This window comes from Pan troglodytes, chromosome 9 (genome assembly GCF_028858775.2).
Source record: "Pan troglodytes isolate AG18354 chromosome 9, NHGRI_mPanTro3-v2.0_pri, whole genome shotgun sequence".
In the NCBI taxonomy this organism is placed as follows: Eukaryota; Metazoa; Chordata; class Mammalia; order Primates; family Hominidae; genus Pan; species Pan troglodytes.
In genome coordinates, this window is record NC_072407.2 from 15,485,138 (window position 1) to 15,499,336 (window position 14,199).

The 14,199-nt window shown below is 47.1% G+C and overlaps 1 protein-coding gene across 3 annotated transcripts in view; it reads right to left on the bottom strand.

Annotated features, from left to right (window-relative positions):
- GALNT18 (polypeptide N-acetylgalactosaminyltransferase 18) overlaps positions 1 to 14,199 on the bottom strand; it is a 350,531-nt gene that overhangs the window by 56,292 nt on the left and 280,040 nt on the right. For all 3 annotated transcript variants that reach the window (XM_016920376.3, XM_016920377.3, XM_063783796.1), the window contains 2 exons: positions 6,300 to 6,437; positions 696 to 791 (listed from right to left, as the gene is read on the bottom strand). In XM_016920376.3, coding sequence (XP_016775865.1) covers positions 696 to 791; positions 6,300 to 6,437 — 234 coding nt within the window. The remainder of the gene's footprint in view (positions 1 to 695; positions 792 to 6,299; positions 6,438 to 14,199) is intronic.

Genomic DNA, 14,199 nt, shown 5'->3' on the forward strand with positions numbered 1-14,199 from the left:
CTGGGAATGTTATCAATTCAGAACAGGTCAGCCTATGATATTCTTGGTCAAGGGTTGTCTGCTGTACTTTGTTCAACGAACCATTTATCTTGCCTGTGTCTTGGCATCCTCTTTGAGTGTCTGAAGCTTAGACTATGAATGGGGAATTTGTAAGAATAACTTACTTTCCCAGTAGCTGCCCTTCATTCTCCACCAGAAGAAGGTCAGAAGAAGAGCTGGAAAGAAGGCCCATGGCTATAAATTTTGGCCCCAGCTATGATCTACTAAGGGGCAGAGCTGAAGACCATGCCATGGTACTCTGAAGGGACTCCGACATTTCAGGGAGCTTGGGAGAACTTCCCACTCTTGCTAGGGAGCAGCTTGGTTGTCAGAGCCAGAACTGTGAGGTACCCATAGTTTCCCCAAAGGAAGCAGGTGTTTCTCTTTAGAAGTGTAACCCCTTTCCTCCTCATCATCCTGGAGGATCCTGGAGTCATAGCATCCACTCCCTCAGCTTCCTTCCAGGCAAGGCAGGTGTGACCCATCCTCTTCAGCTCATGAGGATGTGCCCTAATGAAAAGCCCCAGAGGCCCCTGGTCCCAGAGCTGCCATGACAGAGCCTAGCTCTCCTTCCCCAAGACAGAGCCTAGCTCTCCTTCCCCATGCCAGGCACTCATATGCACACTCCTGGCACAGGAATCTCTTAGAGGACTCACCTGAGGCGTCATCCCATGGCAGATGTACATGATGGGGACATTCTCTGTATCTGGCCCCTGGTCAAGACACAAATCAGTCTTCAGAGAATTCTGCAGCTGAACATCAGAGAACAGATGGCCACACCAAAGAGAGAGGAACAGAGAGAGCAAATGAATTAACTCTGGAGAAACAAGTATTCTGCTGAGACAGATTTCTTTTCTATAATCAGCCCAAGGCCCTTGAACACTATAGAACCAACAAGCACCAGCTTTTGCCTTGCATAAAGGTGCTGAGGGGAGACCAGCCTCCTTTGCAGGAGAAACACTTACATGTCATTAAACAGTGAGCTGGGTTACAGGAGATGTGCATGTGTGTGCACACACAAGATGGTGCTTGTTCTTCAGCCCCTCCACTTCCTCAGGGGTGGGACAACAGCCTTCAAGTGTCCCTGAGAGAAATCTTTGCTCTTTAGTGTTGGGGGAAATGGGCAACATCTTAGCTATTTTCAGGCCTCAGAGGTCCCCTGGGACCAGATGCTCTCTGCCTCCTGCAGACCCAGCAGTGGCTTGGCCAGCCCCTTGGTGGCCCACTGCTTAGGGTCTTCCAGAGTGGGAGGTCAGATGGGAGAATAAGAGAGGAGGGGGCCAGGGTGGGAGCAGGAGAAGAGAGCAGCATCTCTTATCCTCACCTACAGGTGGATGGATCCAGTCCTGGCAATTAACACATGTCTGGGTAAGACAGCTTATATTCAATGTTACTTTCTTGCTTACACCCACTCTCAGCCCTTGGAAGGGCAGCCCATAGACCTCATGGCCCTGCTCACAGGCCACAACTGAGTGGACCATGGTGGGCACCAACCCACGCTTCAGAATTAATCACTCTCTTTCTCTGCCTCTCTCTCCTCCCCATCTCATTACTCTCTTATCGTGTCTTAGGAACCTAAACAGAACCCAGAGACTGTGATCAGTGGGTGGTGGCCACTAGAATTGCAAGGCTGTTTAAACTGGGCATGGGGGGTTCTGTTGGCCATGGCCATGGGCAAGCAGAGAAAGTCAGTTGTGATCAAGGGTATGAAGATGCACGAGGCAGACAGAATGAGAGACAAGAGAGACCATCTCGCCCCTGCAGCGGCTTCAGTGGCTTCCCTGCTGGAGTACCCATGTCCAGCTGCATTTCACTTCCTACTCCTGTAAGAGTCTGTGGTACCTTTACCCCCCTCACCTTAACTTGAGCTGGCTTGACTAGGTTCTCTCCTTAGCAATCAAAACACTCTGCCTAGAACAGGGGACTGGAGATCAGAATCCAGGGAAGACAAGGAAAGAGGCCACAGGGAGGCTATCTATCTGCGGGGAGGCTAGAGACAGCAGCAGGGCCTTTGTACTCCTGATGGTTTGTGGCAGGAGTAAAATGAAGCCAATGAAGGGGCATGAGATGGAGCCGATAACCAGAGGCCCACGTGTGCTCCATGCATACCCTGTTCCTAACAGGGGACAAGGAACAGAGTTGAATTCTTTTCTTTTGAGCTTCCTTTCCTCTACTGGATGGTAGCACCTTAATCCCAAACTTGCAGTTCAGAGATTCTGAAGAAATATTGCATGAACGTGTGTCTCAGGCAGAGCCCCCAGTAGCATTTCTGCAGCAAATCCTCCATTATAAACCAATTCCTTGGTTTACCTTAGTGGGAACAGCATATGTAAACACACTTTGTTCTTGTCCTACAGCCCACGAAGAGGTGGGTGTCATATCTAAAGCCAAGCACTGTAACCCACTAGGAAAATCTGCTAACTGCTGTTGCAAAGAGGAAGGCCTGGAGAGCCCTGATATTAGACTTGGCTTTCCCCTGGGTTCTTAATGCCAGTGCTTGGGTGAGAGGGTGGGTGTCTTTTGATAAAGTCCTCCCTGGCTCTGTGCCATTCCTTCCCCCACCCCCCACCATCCCTTAGGCAGGTAGTCCACTGAAGGAGCTAGAAGCAACAGGCTGGGATGGAAACCTGGCTCCAGCTGAGGGGTCTTGAATAAAGCAATGTAACTCCTTCTTGTTTGTTTTCTTCCCTCTAAAACAGGAATAATAATAGTGCCTACCTCATAAGGCTGTTATGAGGATTAAGTGAAACAATGTCTACAAGTGCTTAGCATAAGGCCTGGCAAATAACAAATGTTGCAATAATTGTTGGCTGCTATTATTATTGCTGTAACCTTCCTCAAAGCCATTCAGGGAAACCAGCTTTTAGGAATGCATCTATGTGTCAGGTACCATGTGAAGTGCTTTCCACATATGTCTCACCTAATTCTCATAATGACTAGCCAGCCCAGAGATATTATCTCTTCTAAGGATTGAGGAACTGTAGTGTAGTAACAAGCTCCACTCTCCTCCCTGTCTATAGTGTTATTCAGCCTGTGTGGACACTTCCCCATATCGCCCTTGGTCTTGGCCTCCTCTTTGCCTCTTCCCTTGGCTCTCAGCTTATCTGCCACTCTGGAAGCCTTTCCCGACCCAAGTCTGGTATGAGACCACTGCCCTGTGCTTCACTAGCACCCCATTTCTCAGGGTAGCACTTAGCAGGTTGCATTCTTGTTCCTTCTTCACTTGTCTCCCCTGTTAGTCATCAGACTGGGTCTCAGTCTCACTGTATATCATACAGGCCAGGCACAAAGGAGACAGTCAACACTCGTGGAGTGGGTGAGTGAGTGGGTACATGAAAAACATGAGTAAATGACTGGCATTCCCAAATGAATGGAATCATAGTCGGACAAGTGAAAGAGCTGGTCTGTCAGACTCCAAAACCCAAGCTCTTTCCGTAATGCAAATGGCTATAATCCTGGGGCTGTAAAATATGCCCTACGAAATGGCATTACTGTGACCACTAAGGTTTTGCACATTGTCAAGTTTACATAGCCATTAAGGGGCAAAGCTAACATTCAGAAGCCAGGCATGTCTGTTTCCAGATGCCCCTCCATCTCTACTCTCAGCACCAGAGCTGTGATTAATCCAATGCTACCCCATCTCCTGGACATGAAGCTCAATGATCCAGGGGAAACTTATGCCCACACGATGGGGCCCACAGGTCCTTAGGCCTGCAGGAGTCATTAATGAGACCTATTAGTGGATTAATGGGCTGGGCTACAGACTTGATACTGGCTCGACTCAGAGTCCCAGAAGTCATTTGTCCTGAACAATGTCATTTGGGCATAAGTTGGAACAGAAAAAGGAAAAAGAAATTATGCCCCTGAAAAGACATCTGGTCTCTTCATTTTAGGATAAAAATAATTACCAGGAAGAATGATTCAGACCCAGCAAATACTCTTGCTATTGTGGCTGCATCCCACTTTGCCCATCTTCAGCCAGTTGCCCCCATTAAGAGTTCATTATGCTCTTTGACAAGCAGGCATGTCTCTGCTTATGTAGGGGCTTGTCCCGTGGAGAAGGCAGGAGGGAGGGGAGGCTGGCTGGGCCCTGAGCAGTGGTGGGCTGATGAATGTGCAGGGGGTCAGAGCCCTCTGCCAGCCGCAGGATGGCTAACACAGCTCAGCCCTTTGGGATGGCAAGTGAGTGGTTTTCAGGATGACAGTAAACATAGGCCCAGCTCTGGACTCAGACAGATCTAGATCACAACCCTGTATTTGCCACTTAGTATTTGACAAACCAAATGTTTCTGGGGGTGGCATGGAGGGGCCACATGTTAAACCTGTTGCACATATGTATAAAATGAGATGCTCTTGCTTGGAAGATGAGAATGCCTTTGGCCAAGACCCAGAATTGCAGTGGCCACATGTACACACCTCTACTGTTACTGCTTCTCCTGCCTCTCTGGGTGAGTTTGGCTAATCCTGCTCAGCCACAGCTGACAGCCTGCTGAGAACATGAATCCAGAAGCTTTCCCTGGCTCACAGAGGCTTGGGGCCAATAGTTTCTCTGGAGCCACAGCAGCGTAACTCTCCTTTTAGGATTGGGTTCACCCATGGCCAAGCAGCATACATAGCTTGCTATGGGTGGAGTGTGGGGCATCAAAGGCAGCTGTGTCCTCAGGATGGTTCTGGGGAGGTGAATGGGACAGATAGGCACCTTACAGTGCAATATGTTTCCATGGTGACAACAGGATCTGGAGACTCAGGTACTACCTGAGCAGCACTGGCTGAGGTGTTTGCAGAGATGTGAATTGCACCAGCCCAAGAGGTGGAGAGGTGAGAGGTCGCTGCATGGTTCTCTTGGGATATGTCAACCATGCCATGGGGACACTCATGGGAGGATAACACTGTCTCCTACAATCTGGCCTTCTGGATAACAGAGACCCTGGGGGCAGAGGGCATGGGTCTAGGATTCCAATTCTGTCTGCTTTGGAATCCTAGGATGTATATGATATAAGAGTTGGGGGGCACATAGGGAGCACTGAGCCCAATCTCTCAGCAGATTCTTCCCGCTTATAGGCAATTGTCCTGTTCACTACATTCCCATCTGGGGCAGGCTTTGAACTCAGCTTTAACCACAGCTAATCAAAAGAAGAGACTTCAGTTCTTCCTTCAAGTTTTCATCTTGAGATATCAAAAAAGGTCTGAGGGGACACTCTCCAAAGGGAGGAATCAGAGTGATACCAGAAGCTGGTTTTTTAGACTTGGTTTCACTGCTGATTATGTGAGCTTGTGAAAATCACTCTTTGACTCTGTTTCCCCACCTGTGACATGGAGATAATATAGCTAATGCTACACAGAGTAGTCTTGGGGGTTTGTCATGGCAAAAGTTTATGTGTTTAGACTGTAAGTCAGCAAAAGCCAGGCGAGATAACCAAAAATCAATCAAAATACCATTTAAAATACCTTACGGCATTTGACCTGTATGGTCCAGGGAATATTGAGAAAATGGGAGAGTTTATCATATTCGAAGTATTTTAACCTTAGACAGAAAATACATTTTCTGTCTAAGGTTACATATCTACAAATCTTAGATTTTCTTTTACTCTACGGGGATAGTATTGAATTACCCCCATTTAACAGGTGAAGAAACTGAGGCCCATGACATTAAGACACTTACCTGGGAAGCAGCCTGGTTAAGATTTGAACCAGGTCTGTCTAACTCCAAACCCTATGCTCTGCCCCCTCCATCTTGCTCCCTCCCATCAGGGAGAACTTCTCTGTGCCCATCAACAAGCAGTACTAAAAATACAGCAAATAAAATAAATTCAAGATGGTTCTGTCTCTAGAACTCTTCTCAGGGAGGCTCTGCATGCGAATGGGAGGCATTAGCTCCTTGGTCAGGGAGGCACACAGGGTGACTCATAGACCCTCAGGCACCCCAGCTGGGAGAACAGCAGGTGTTTGTTACCTTACCTTTTAATCTTAAGCTAACTGCTTTATTATGTGTTTTATTAAGCGGAATATGCAGGTGTGGGGCCAGAGCTGAATTGCTTAGGACTATAAAGGAGAGACAAGTACCTCTCTCAAGGGACTGGAGGGGTTTGGGCTGTAAAAGTAAAGGCTGTCTTGCAGGTGCAGAACCCAGCGCCCGGTCCCCAGGCCTACTGCAGTTCTTCATGTGAGCAGCTGAGAGGCTCTTTCCCTCCTCTCCCTTTCTTCACTACGTTTCTTTCTGTCTGGGTCTGAATGAAACCCGGAGGAGGCCAGCTCCTTACCACTCCATAGGCAATGATGTCGGAGTACATCCTCATCTCTGGGTACACGCTGACCAGGTACCACCGGAAGGTCTTGCACTGCAGCTGTTTCCTGAGAGCCTTCCTTGCAGTGATGTCCCCAATGTCAATTCCTGAGTCCTGCACAGGGACGCGGAAGCAGAGATGAAGCCACTCCCAGGTTGCAGCTTCTCCCCAAACTCTACTGTGGCATGACCTTGTGCCCCCAACAAGATTCCTAGAGACTGGGGAAGGGACCATGTGGCACGTTAACTCTTGCATTTTCCCACGGGTACCTTAACCCCGTAACCATCCTCATTTAGACTATGAAACACGAGGTCAGCATTGCCGGGCCTTGTCATCAAGGGCCATTGAAAAAAAAGATGCCAAATCCTTAAAGAAAAAAAAAAAAAGCTATAGTCTGGGTGTAGATGAAAGAAATGGGAAGAATCCATCTGAGTAAAGCTTTTCCCTACCTCAAGAGGCAAGATGAGAGATTCTGAGCTTTAAGGTGAGAGAGAGAGGGGAAGGAAAAAGCATTGAGATGAAATGATGCTAATTCTATAGTATTAATAATACTATTCCTAAGAATCGTAACAGCTAAGGTTTAAACATTTCCAAAGTGCTAGGCTGTATTCTGAATGAGACATGCAAAATATATTTATTTACTTCTATTTATACGTATGTATTTTGTCCCACTCATACTTATAAAGTAGCACTACATAATCCTCCTTTACGGATGATGAGTTGAGACAAAGAGAGGTTCAGTAACCTCCTTGGTAACTTGCCCAAGACTCCACAACTAATAAACAGTGGAGCTGAGATTTGAACCCAATTAACCTGGGTCTAGAGTTTCTGCTTTTAACGTTACTCTACGTGTTTGGAAGATCCCACCCTTCTGCCTCCTCGGACCAAGTCCTTGCAGGAGAAGCAGACTCTCTTTAAGCCTGGGAGTCTTGGCATCTAGAGTACTTGTTTCCCTCCTTTCTCAGGAGCATCAGAGAGGTGGCTCCTGAGCCACCACGGTGCAGCAGCCAGGGAGCAGAAGTGACACGTGATTGTGTCCAGGAGTGAGAAGGCTAGAGAAGCCCCCTTCCTCATATTGCTTGTAGAGCAGAGTTGGGCAGCACTAAGAATTCCTTGGCCTGCATACCAGCTGTTGAATGGGGCACAGAATTGGCTGAGAAAAAGCTGATGCAAAAGCAGAGGCTGCCGAGGGGTCCATCCTCTGGGGATCTGATGAAGACCCAGTGCATCTCAGAGGATGACACCATGGCAGGAATGAAGGCCAGCAAGCAGATGGGGCATGTGGCATCCCATAAGATGCCAGCCCAGAGTGGAGGGCAGATGAAGAAGTGGAACTCTCTCTCACCGACACTGTGGTCCATATGCTCTCTTTGTGAATCCCTGGTTCAAACATCAACTCCAGGGATTGAGTTACTGAGGTTGGGCAGATTTTGTCTAAAATATCTGAGAAAGATCACAAAAATGGCTGCATTTATCTGGACACAAACAAGGCAAATTTTTGACATCAGACAATGTGGGCTTGAGTGAAAACACAATTTAGGGGCCAGGCACGGTGGCTCACACCTGTAATCCCAGCACTTTGGGAGGCCGAGTCAGGCGGATCACAAGGTCAGGAGTTTGAGACCATCCTGCCGAACATGGTGAAACCCCGTCTCTACTAAAAATACAAAAAAATTAGCCGGGCATGGTGGCGGGCGCCTGTAGTCCCAGCTACATGGGAGGCTGAGGCAGGAGAATGGCGTGAACCCAGGAGGCGGAGCTTGCAATGAGCCGAGATCGCACCATTGCACTCCAGCCTGGGCGACAGAGCAAGACTCCGTCTCCAAAAAAAAAAAAAAAACCAAAAAACACAATTTAGATATAAAAGAGATAGATTCCTTTTTGCCCACAAGAGTTCAGGCAATATAAAAATTTGAACCTGCTACAGCCTGAAGGTTAAAGTTCTAGAACGACAAGGAGCTATTTCAGCTTCCTAGTCCTTCTTAATGACCTCATCCGTGACTTGTCTGCTGCACGCTCCTGCCCAGAGCCTTCTCTGCAACTGTTATCCGAGCCTTTCTCTGCTGGACTCCGGCTCCTTAAGGTCAGGAAACTTCCATCAGACTCACCTCTGTACCCCCAGGCCTAGCACTGAGCATGAGCTACTCTGCTGGGTGAAGAAAATATTTATGAAGTGGTGAACACAGGAACTGGCAGTAGATGTAATCTGCCTTCCACTCCGACCCTAAGGCATTCATTAAGTATTAACCCTTTACACTCCATGGTACTTTATCCTTATATCAGAAAACTGTGTCCCAGGACCCATTCATTCCTTCTCCCTTCATGTTATAATTGCCTTTATGTGACTAAATTTAACATTGTGTCAGTTTTATAGGGAGCCAGTAGAAGAACCTGTCTCACAAAGGCCTCTGTGTTTTCCTAAACTTCTGGGTTCCCACAGGAAAAGTTTCTTTCTGCACTTAGGAACAGGGCAAAATTTGCCTCCCTCCATATGATCGAGTAAAAGATGAGAGAGGTACAATCCACCAGGTGGCCATCTCCTGCTAGGAAGCTCAAGAACTAGCCCTTTGTTCAGCTTATCTTTCTGAATATCAAGTCCCCTTCCCCTTCCTGTGTATTAATTGACTTTTGCCTTTCCATTTTAATAGTTCAGCATATCTGCCCTGTGTGTTTACTATAAATTTCATCAAACCCATCTTCAAAGCAGGAGGCATATATTGAGAAGAAAGTAAACCTTCTCTGAGAAGGTCACCTTGGCCCTTATTAGAAAACAATAAATGCATCGGCTTCCCCTTTTGCCAAATACTTGGTGTAGTGAGTTGAATTGTGGCCTCCTCTAAAATTCATGTCTACCCAGAACCTCTAAATGGGACTTAATTTGGAACCAGGGTCTTTGCAGATATAATTAATTCAGGATCTCAAAATGAAATCATCCTGCGTTTAGGGCTTGCCTAAATTATGACTGTATGTGACTATATATGACTAAAATGACTGATATCTTTATAAGAGGAAAAAAGAATGGTCTGGACACACATAGAGACAAAGAGGAGAAGGCCATGTGAAGACAGAGGCTGAGACTAAGGTGATACATCCACAACCAGGGACCCCCTCAGGGCCACCAGAAGCTGGCTGAGGCAAGGAAGGACTCTCCCCTCGAGATGCTGGAGGGAGCACAGCTCTGCTGGCACCTGAATGTTAGACTTCTGGCTTCCAGAACTGGGAGAGAATAAATTTCTGTTGTTTGAAGCCACCAAGTTCATGGTAATTTGTTACCATAGCCCTAGGAAACAAATATATTAACTTAGCCACATAAAAAGTGCCCAGTATTGCAGCCACATAGTCACAAAATTCCTTGTAGCCAGACTTAAAGGAGGGCTATCACTGAAGCACATGACAAGCCATCCCTGGCACTCAGCCTGTCTTTGGGCAAGAGCAGCAGTCTAGAGCTCCTGAACCCTGCTTAAGAAAATATTGATGTTTTGCTGCAGACTGACTTTCTGTTTATTGATAAACAAACTGATTTTCAATTAAAGTAGCAGGATGCAAGAGGTGGAGGCTCTTTGGCCTTTCAAAAGCTGGGGACTGGACCTGCTAAGGGAGCAGGTGAGAGGGCCAGTTCTGCTCAGTTCACAGTTCCGAGGAGGCCTCAGCTTAGAAGGCAACAAGCAGAGGATGTCCGTCCAGCATGAGCATTTTAAAACTGTGGAAGGAAAGTACAGGGCATAAACGATCACATCTCCGACAAGAGTTAACACTTATCTAGCGCTGTGTGCCAAGCACTGATCAAAGTCTTTACATGTATTAACTTATTTAATTCTCAAGGCAGCCACCTGGGAAGGGTTGAAGGGCTCCAGCTCCATATTTGCAGCTGGGATGCTGTAGACCAAAGGTTAAATTGGGAACAGATGTGCCTGCAGCTGAGGAAAAGGGATTGGGGCATTGCTATCTCAGAGGCAGGGGGTAAACCTCCTAGGGAAACTGTGTGAAGCATATAGTATCCATGCATCCTCCTTCTTTTCCAACTGACCTTTACCAAGCACCTGTTTATTATGTGTCAGACACTATCGTAAACACTGTGTATACAAATAGGAATATGTCACACTCTCGGCCGGAAACGAGAGTCTGGGAGTTTCAGACAAGTAAACATACTCTTTGTGAACAAGTGTGAGGCACGGAAAGAAGAGAAAGTGAAAGAGAGAATAGAAGAGGGGCCTCATTCTTCTTACATTGTGTGGAGGCCAGGACTGGGGGCAAAGGAGGAGGTAAACAGTCAAAGAGGGCTTCCTGGAGTAAGCAACACTTGTGGGTTTGGAAAAATGAGAAGGACTAGCTAAATGGGTGTTATGCAAACCTGGCCACCCTAAACTCTCATCTGGAGGGCTTTTTGTAGATTCTGGCACCTACCGCTCAAAATCCTCTCTGAGGATGAGACCCAGATGAGTATTTTTTTAAAAAGTTCTTCAAGCGATTCTGATGCAGTTGGTCTGAAGATCTGCTTTCAGGAGTCACTAACCAAGGGAGAGAGGGATTACTCACACTGCCAGCAAACTCACTCATTAATAAGCGTTAGCAAGGCGTCACCAAGCTCTTACCATGCGCCCTGCCTTGTGCTAGATATAATGACACAAAAATGAATAAAGCAGTCTGTCCTCAGAGAGCCCATGGTGCATTGTGGTGGTTCTCAGCGGTTCTGAAGAACTTTCCCAAAAAACAGATCCCAGGGGCCCCTTCCAAACCAGTTAAGTGGTAATCTGTGGGGGTGGAACCCAACTGATTTTGAAGTTCAGCCAGATTTGAAAGCCACTGTTCTAATGAGAGGGAGACTTTTAGATAACAGAACACTCTTTCACAGGCTGGTCATGCAATGACAGAGAGATATTTAGGAGGGGGAGCTCTTTCCCCAGTTGGAGCTGGCTTTCTAGAGGAGGGACCCCTGGAGCTGAGTCTCAAAGGATGGGGAAGATTTAGTAGGGGTGGTCATACAGGAAGAGGTAGAGGGTAGGGAATTCCAAGCAGGATGAGCAAGCACCGAGTCGTGAGAAACAGCATGGCATGGACGGTGTGTAATGGGCAGTTCCCATAGTCCACGCAACGTATGCAGACTTCAAAACAGGGAGTGGTAGGCAGTGGGGTTAAAATACAGGCAGAGGAGAAAGCATGGGAACCTTTGATGCCATGCCAAACACTGGGCTTTGTGCTTGATTTTGTACATAGCAGGAGTCATTTAAAGATTTTTTTTTTTTTTTTTTTTTTTTTTTGAGACAGTCGCTCTGTCACCCAGGCTGGAGTGAGTGCAGTGGCACGATCTCAGCTCACTGGGACCTCCGCCTCCCAGGTTAAAATGATTCTCTTGCCTCAGCCTCCTGAGTAGCTGGGATTACAGGCACGTGCCACCAAGCCTGGCTAATTTTTGTATTTTTAGTAGACACGGGGTTTCACCATGTTGGCCAGGCTGTTCTTGAACTCCTGACCCCAAGTGATTCACCCACCTCAGCCTCCCAAAATGCTGGCATTACAGGCATGAGCCACTGCGCCTGGCCTCATTTAAAGATTTTAAGCAGGGCGATGGCATGGTTGTTGTGAGTGTTTTAAAGATAACTTTGGGTATTGTAGAGGATAGATTTGAAGGAGATAAAGACTTGAGCCAGGAAAACCAGCTGAAGCTTGTGGCAGAGAAAAAAAACAGGGCCTGAATGCAGACATGAGAGGAGGTCGGGGTGGGAAGGAGGGCTTGTGATTGACTGGGACAGGGCATTGAGAGAGAGGAAGATTGAAGGATGATGTCATTTTCAAACTCATGTGTCTGGAAGATGGTGGCACCATGAACTGAGACAGGATGAGAACAGGAGCAGATCTGGAGGAAGAAGGTGGGTTTGGCTGGTCAGATTCAGTCTGAGTGCCTGTGGGAATGGCCAAGAGGAGATGTCCAGCTGGCAGTTGGAGATGTGAGTCTGAAAGTGAAGGCAGAAGTCAGGGGTAGAGATATTAATTAGGGAGGCAGCATATGGGTGGGAGTCCAATGCAAGAGTAGATGATATTACCCAGGGAGATGGGGAATAATGAGAGCAGTCTGCCAAGGATGGATCCCCCATGGAGCATGTAAGCACCCAGTGAAGGTAAGAGGAGCCCTTGAAGAGTTAGGAATAAATGGAGAGAGATAAGATTCCAGGGTGTGGAATCATGGACCCAAGGAGCTACAGAGATTCAAGGAAAAGGTGAAATCCTATAGGTTAAAGACCTTAAAATGTCCATTAAATTAGGCATTTGGGAGGCCTATGTTGACCTTGACAAAGCAGTCTTGATGAAGTATCAGGATATAGCTTGGGAGAAGGATTGGGAGATGAAGAAATATTGACTCTGTACAAGTTTGATAAGAGGAAGGAGAGGACGTTTGGACACAGGGAACAGGAGAGGAAAGAGAATTATTTTAGGAAACACACTGATCCTTTCCTTCTCCACCTAAGGCTTTATCCTGGGCAATTCCACCTCTTACGTGTCTTGTGTTCACTTCCCCCTACCCATTTGATTTGAACTACCACCTTGAGGAGTCACAGACACTGAATTTCATCATTTTTCAATTATTTTCACTCACTCAGTTCTCTACCATTCATTGGGTTGCTGGGCATTTCAACACCTGTCAGCTGCAAGGGGGAGAGGGCTAGAAGATTTGCAGCTCTGGGGTACAGAGAGAAGGCAGTAAGAGTATGCTCACTCACCAGTCCTAAGCAGAGCCTGGGGACCTGCTATGCCTCACTGGTGAGCTCCTGGGGAGTTTCCAAGTGTTCTTAATATTTTGCCATCACAGGACACCTACCACAGGGCTTGGCACCCCGTGCAGAATACTGTGATTCAATCCTGACGATGAGTCCAGAAGGTACTGCAGTTCCCCAGAAACACTCTGACTGTCAGGAATGCAACCCCGGGCTGGTACATTAGAGTTGGCTGCACTCTGGCTGATATTTCTCCGCTCCTCATTCTTGCTCCCAACTGCTGAAACCTCACTGATTGTGGGAGTATGCAACCCAACTCAAGTTCCCCTCTCCTACGGTGGTGGTGTGGCTGGGAGGTGGGCTAAAAGCTCCCACCCATGAACCAATCAACTTCCTCAATCATTTAACCAGAGCAACATTAGCTTGGTGTAGAGTTTAGGTAACAGGGCTTTCATATGATCACTTTGAGCGAAGATCAATCACTTCCCCATTAGAGGCTTCCTAAAGGACTCCAAAAGGGATTGCCATGGCCTTGGGAGGAAAGAATGAGGTCACGTAGTCAATAGCTCTGATAGCTCTGTCTCACACAGAATGCAACATAAGCAATGAACTCTAGGCAGACAGGCTGGTAAGTGGGTTGGAATCATGTGGCTGGCATCTCTCAACTCAGTAGTAGAGCTGGGTTCTCTCAACTCAGTAGTCCAAGGTCATTTCCACATGTTTCACCTTGACACATGGCAGGGCTAAACAAAACTACCAGAGAAACATTGCTTTTCCTCTGGCATTTCTTAAGTACAGGTGACTAGAGGGATAGAGGACAGTGGCAGGCAATGATGAGGCTCTGTGAAGGTTAAACACTGTCTAAAAACTGCCCAGAATAACTCCCATCTCCTAGTGAAGGTCCCTGTAGGTGTGCCCCCATCCCCATACACGTGGCTCAAGAAACCCGAAAGGCATGTGGATCTTTATAACTCTGGTCAAAGGTTCAATGGAGAAGTTTGAACCTAATCTGTAGGAAGATTAAGATGCTTTTTGTAAATTTTTGTAGTTACTGGTATATTTGTAATCCAGGACCATGAAACATCTAATGTCAGAGAAGCTGAGGACCTGGGAGCATGAAGGAAACTTGAGCTACCTGTCCAACTTTCTCATTTAAAATTAGGACA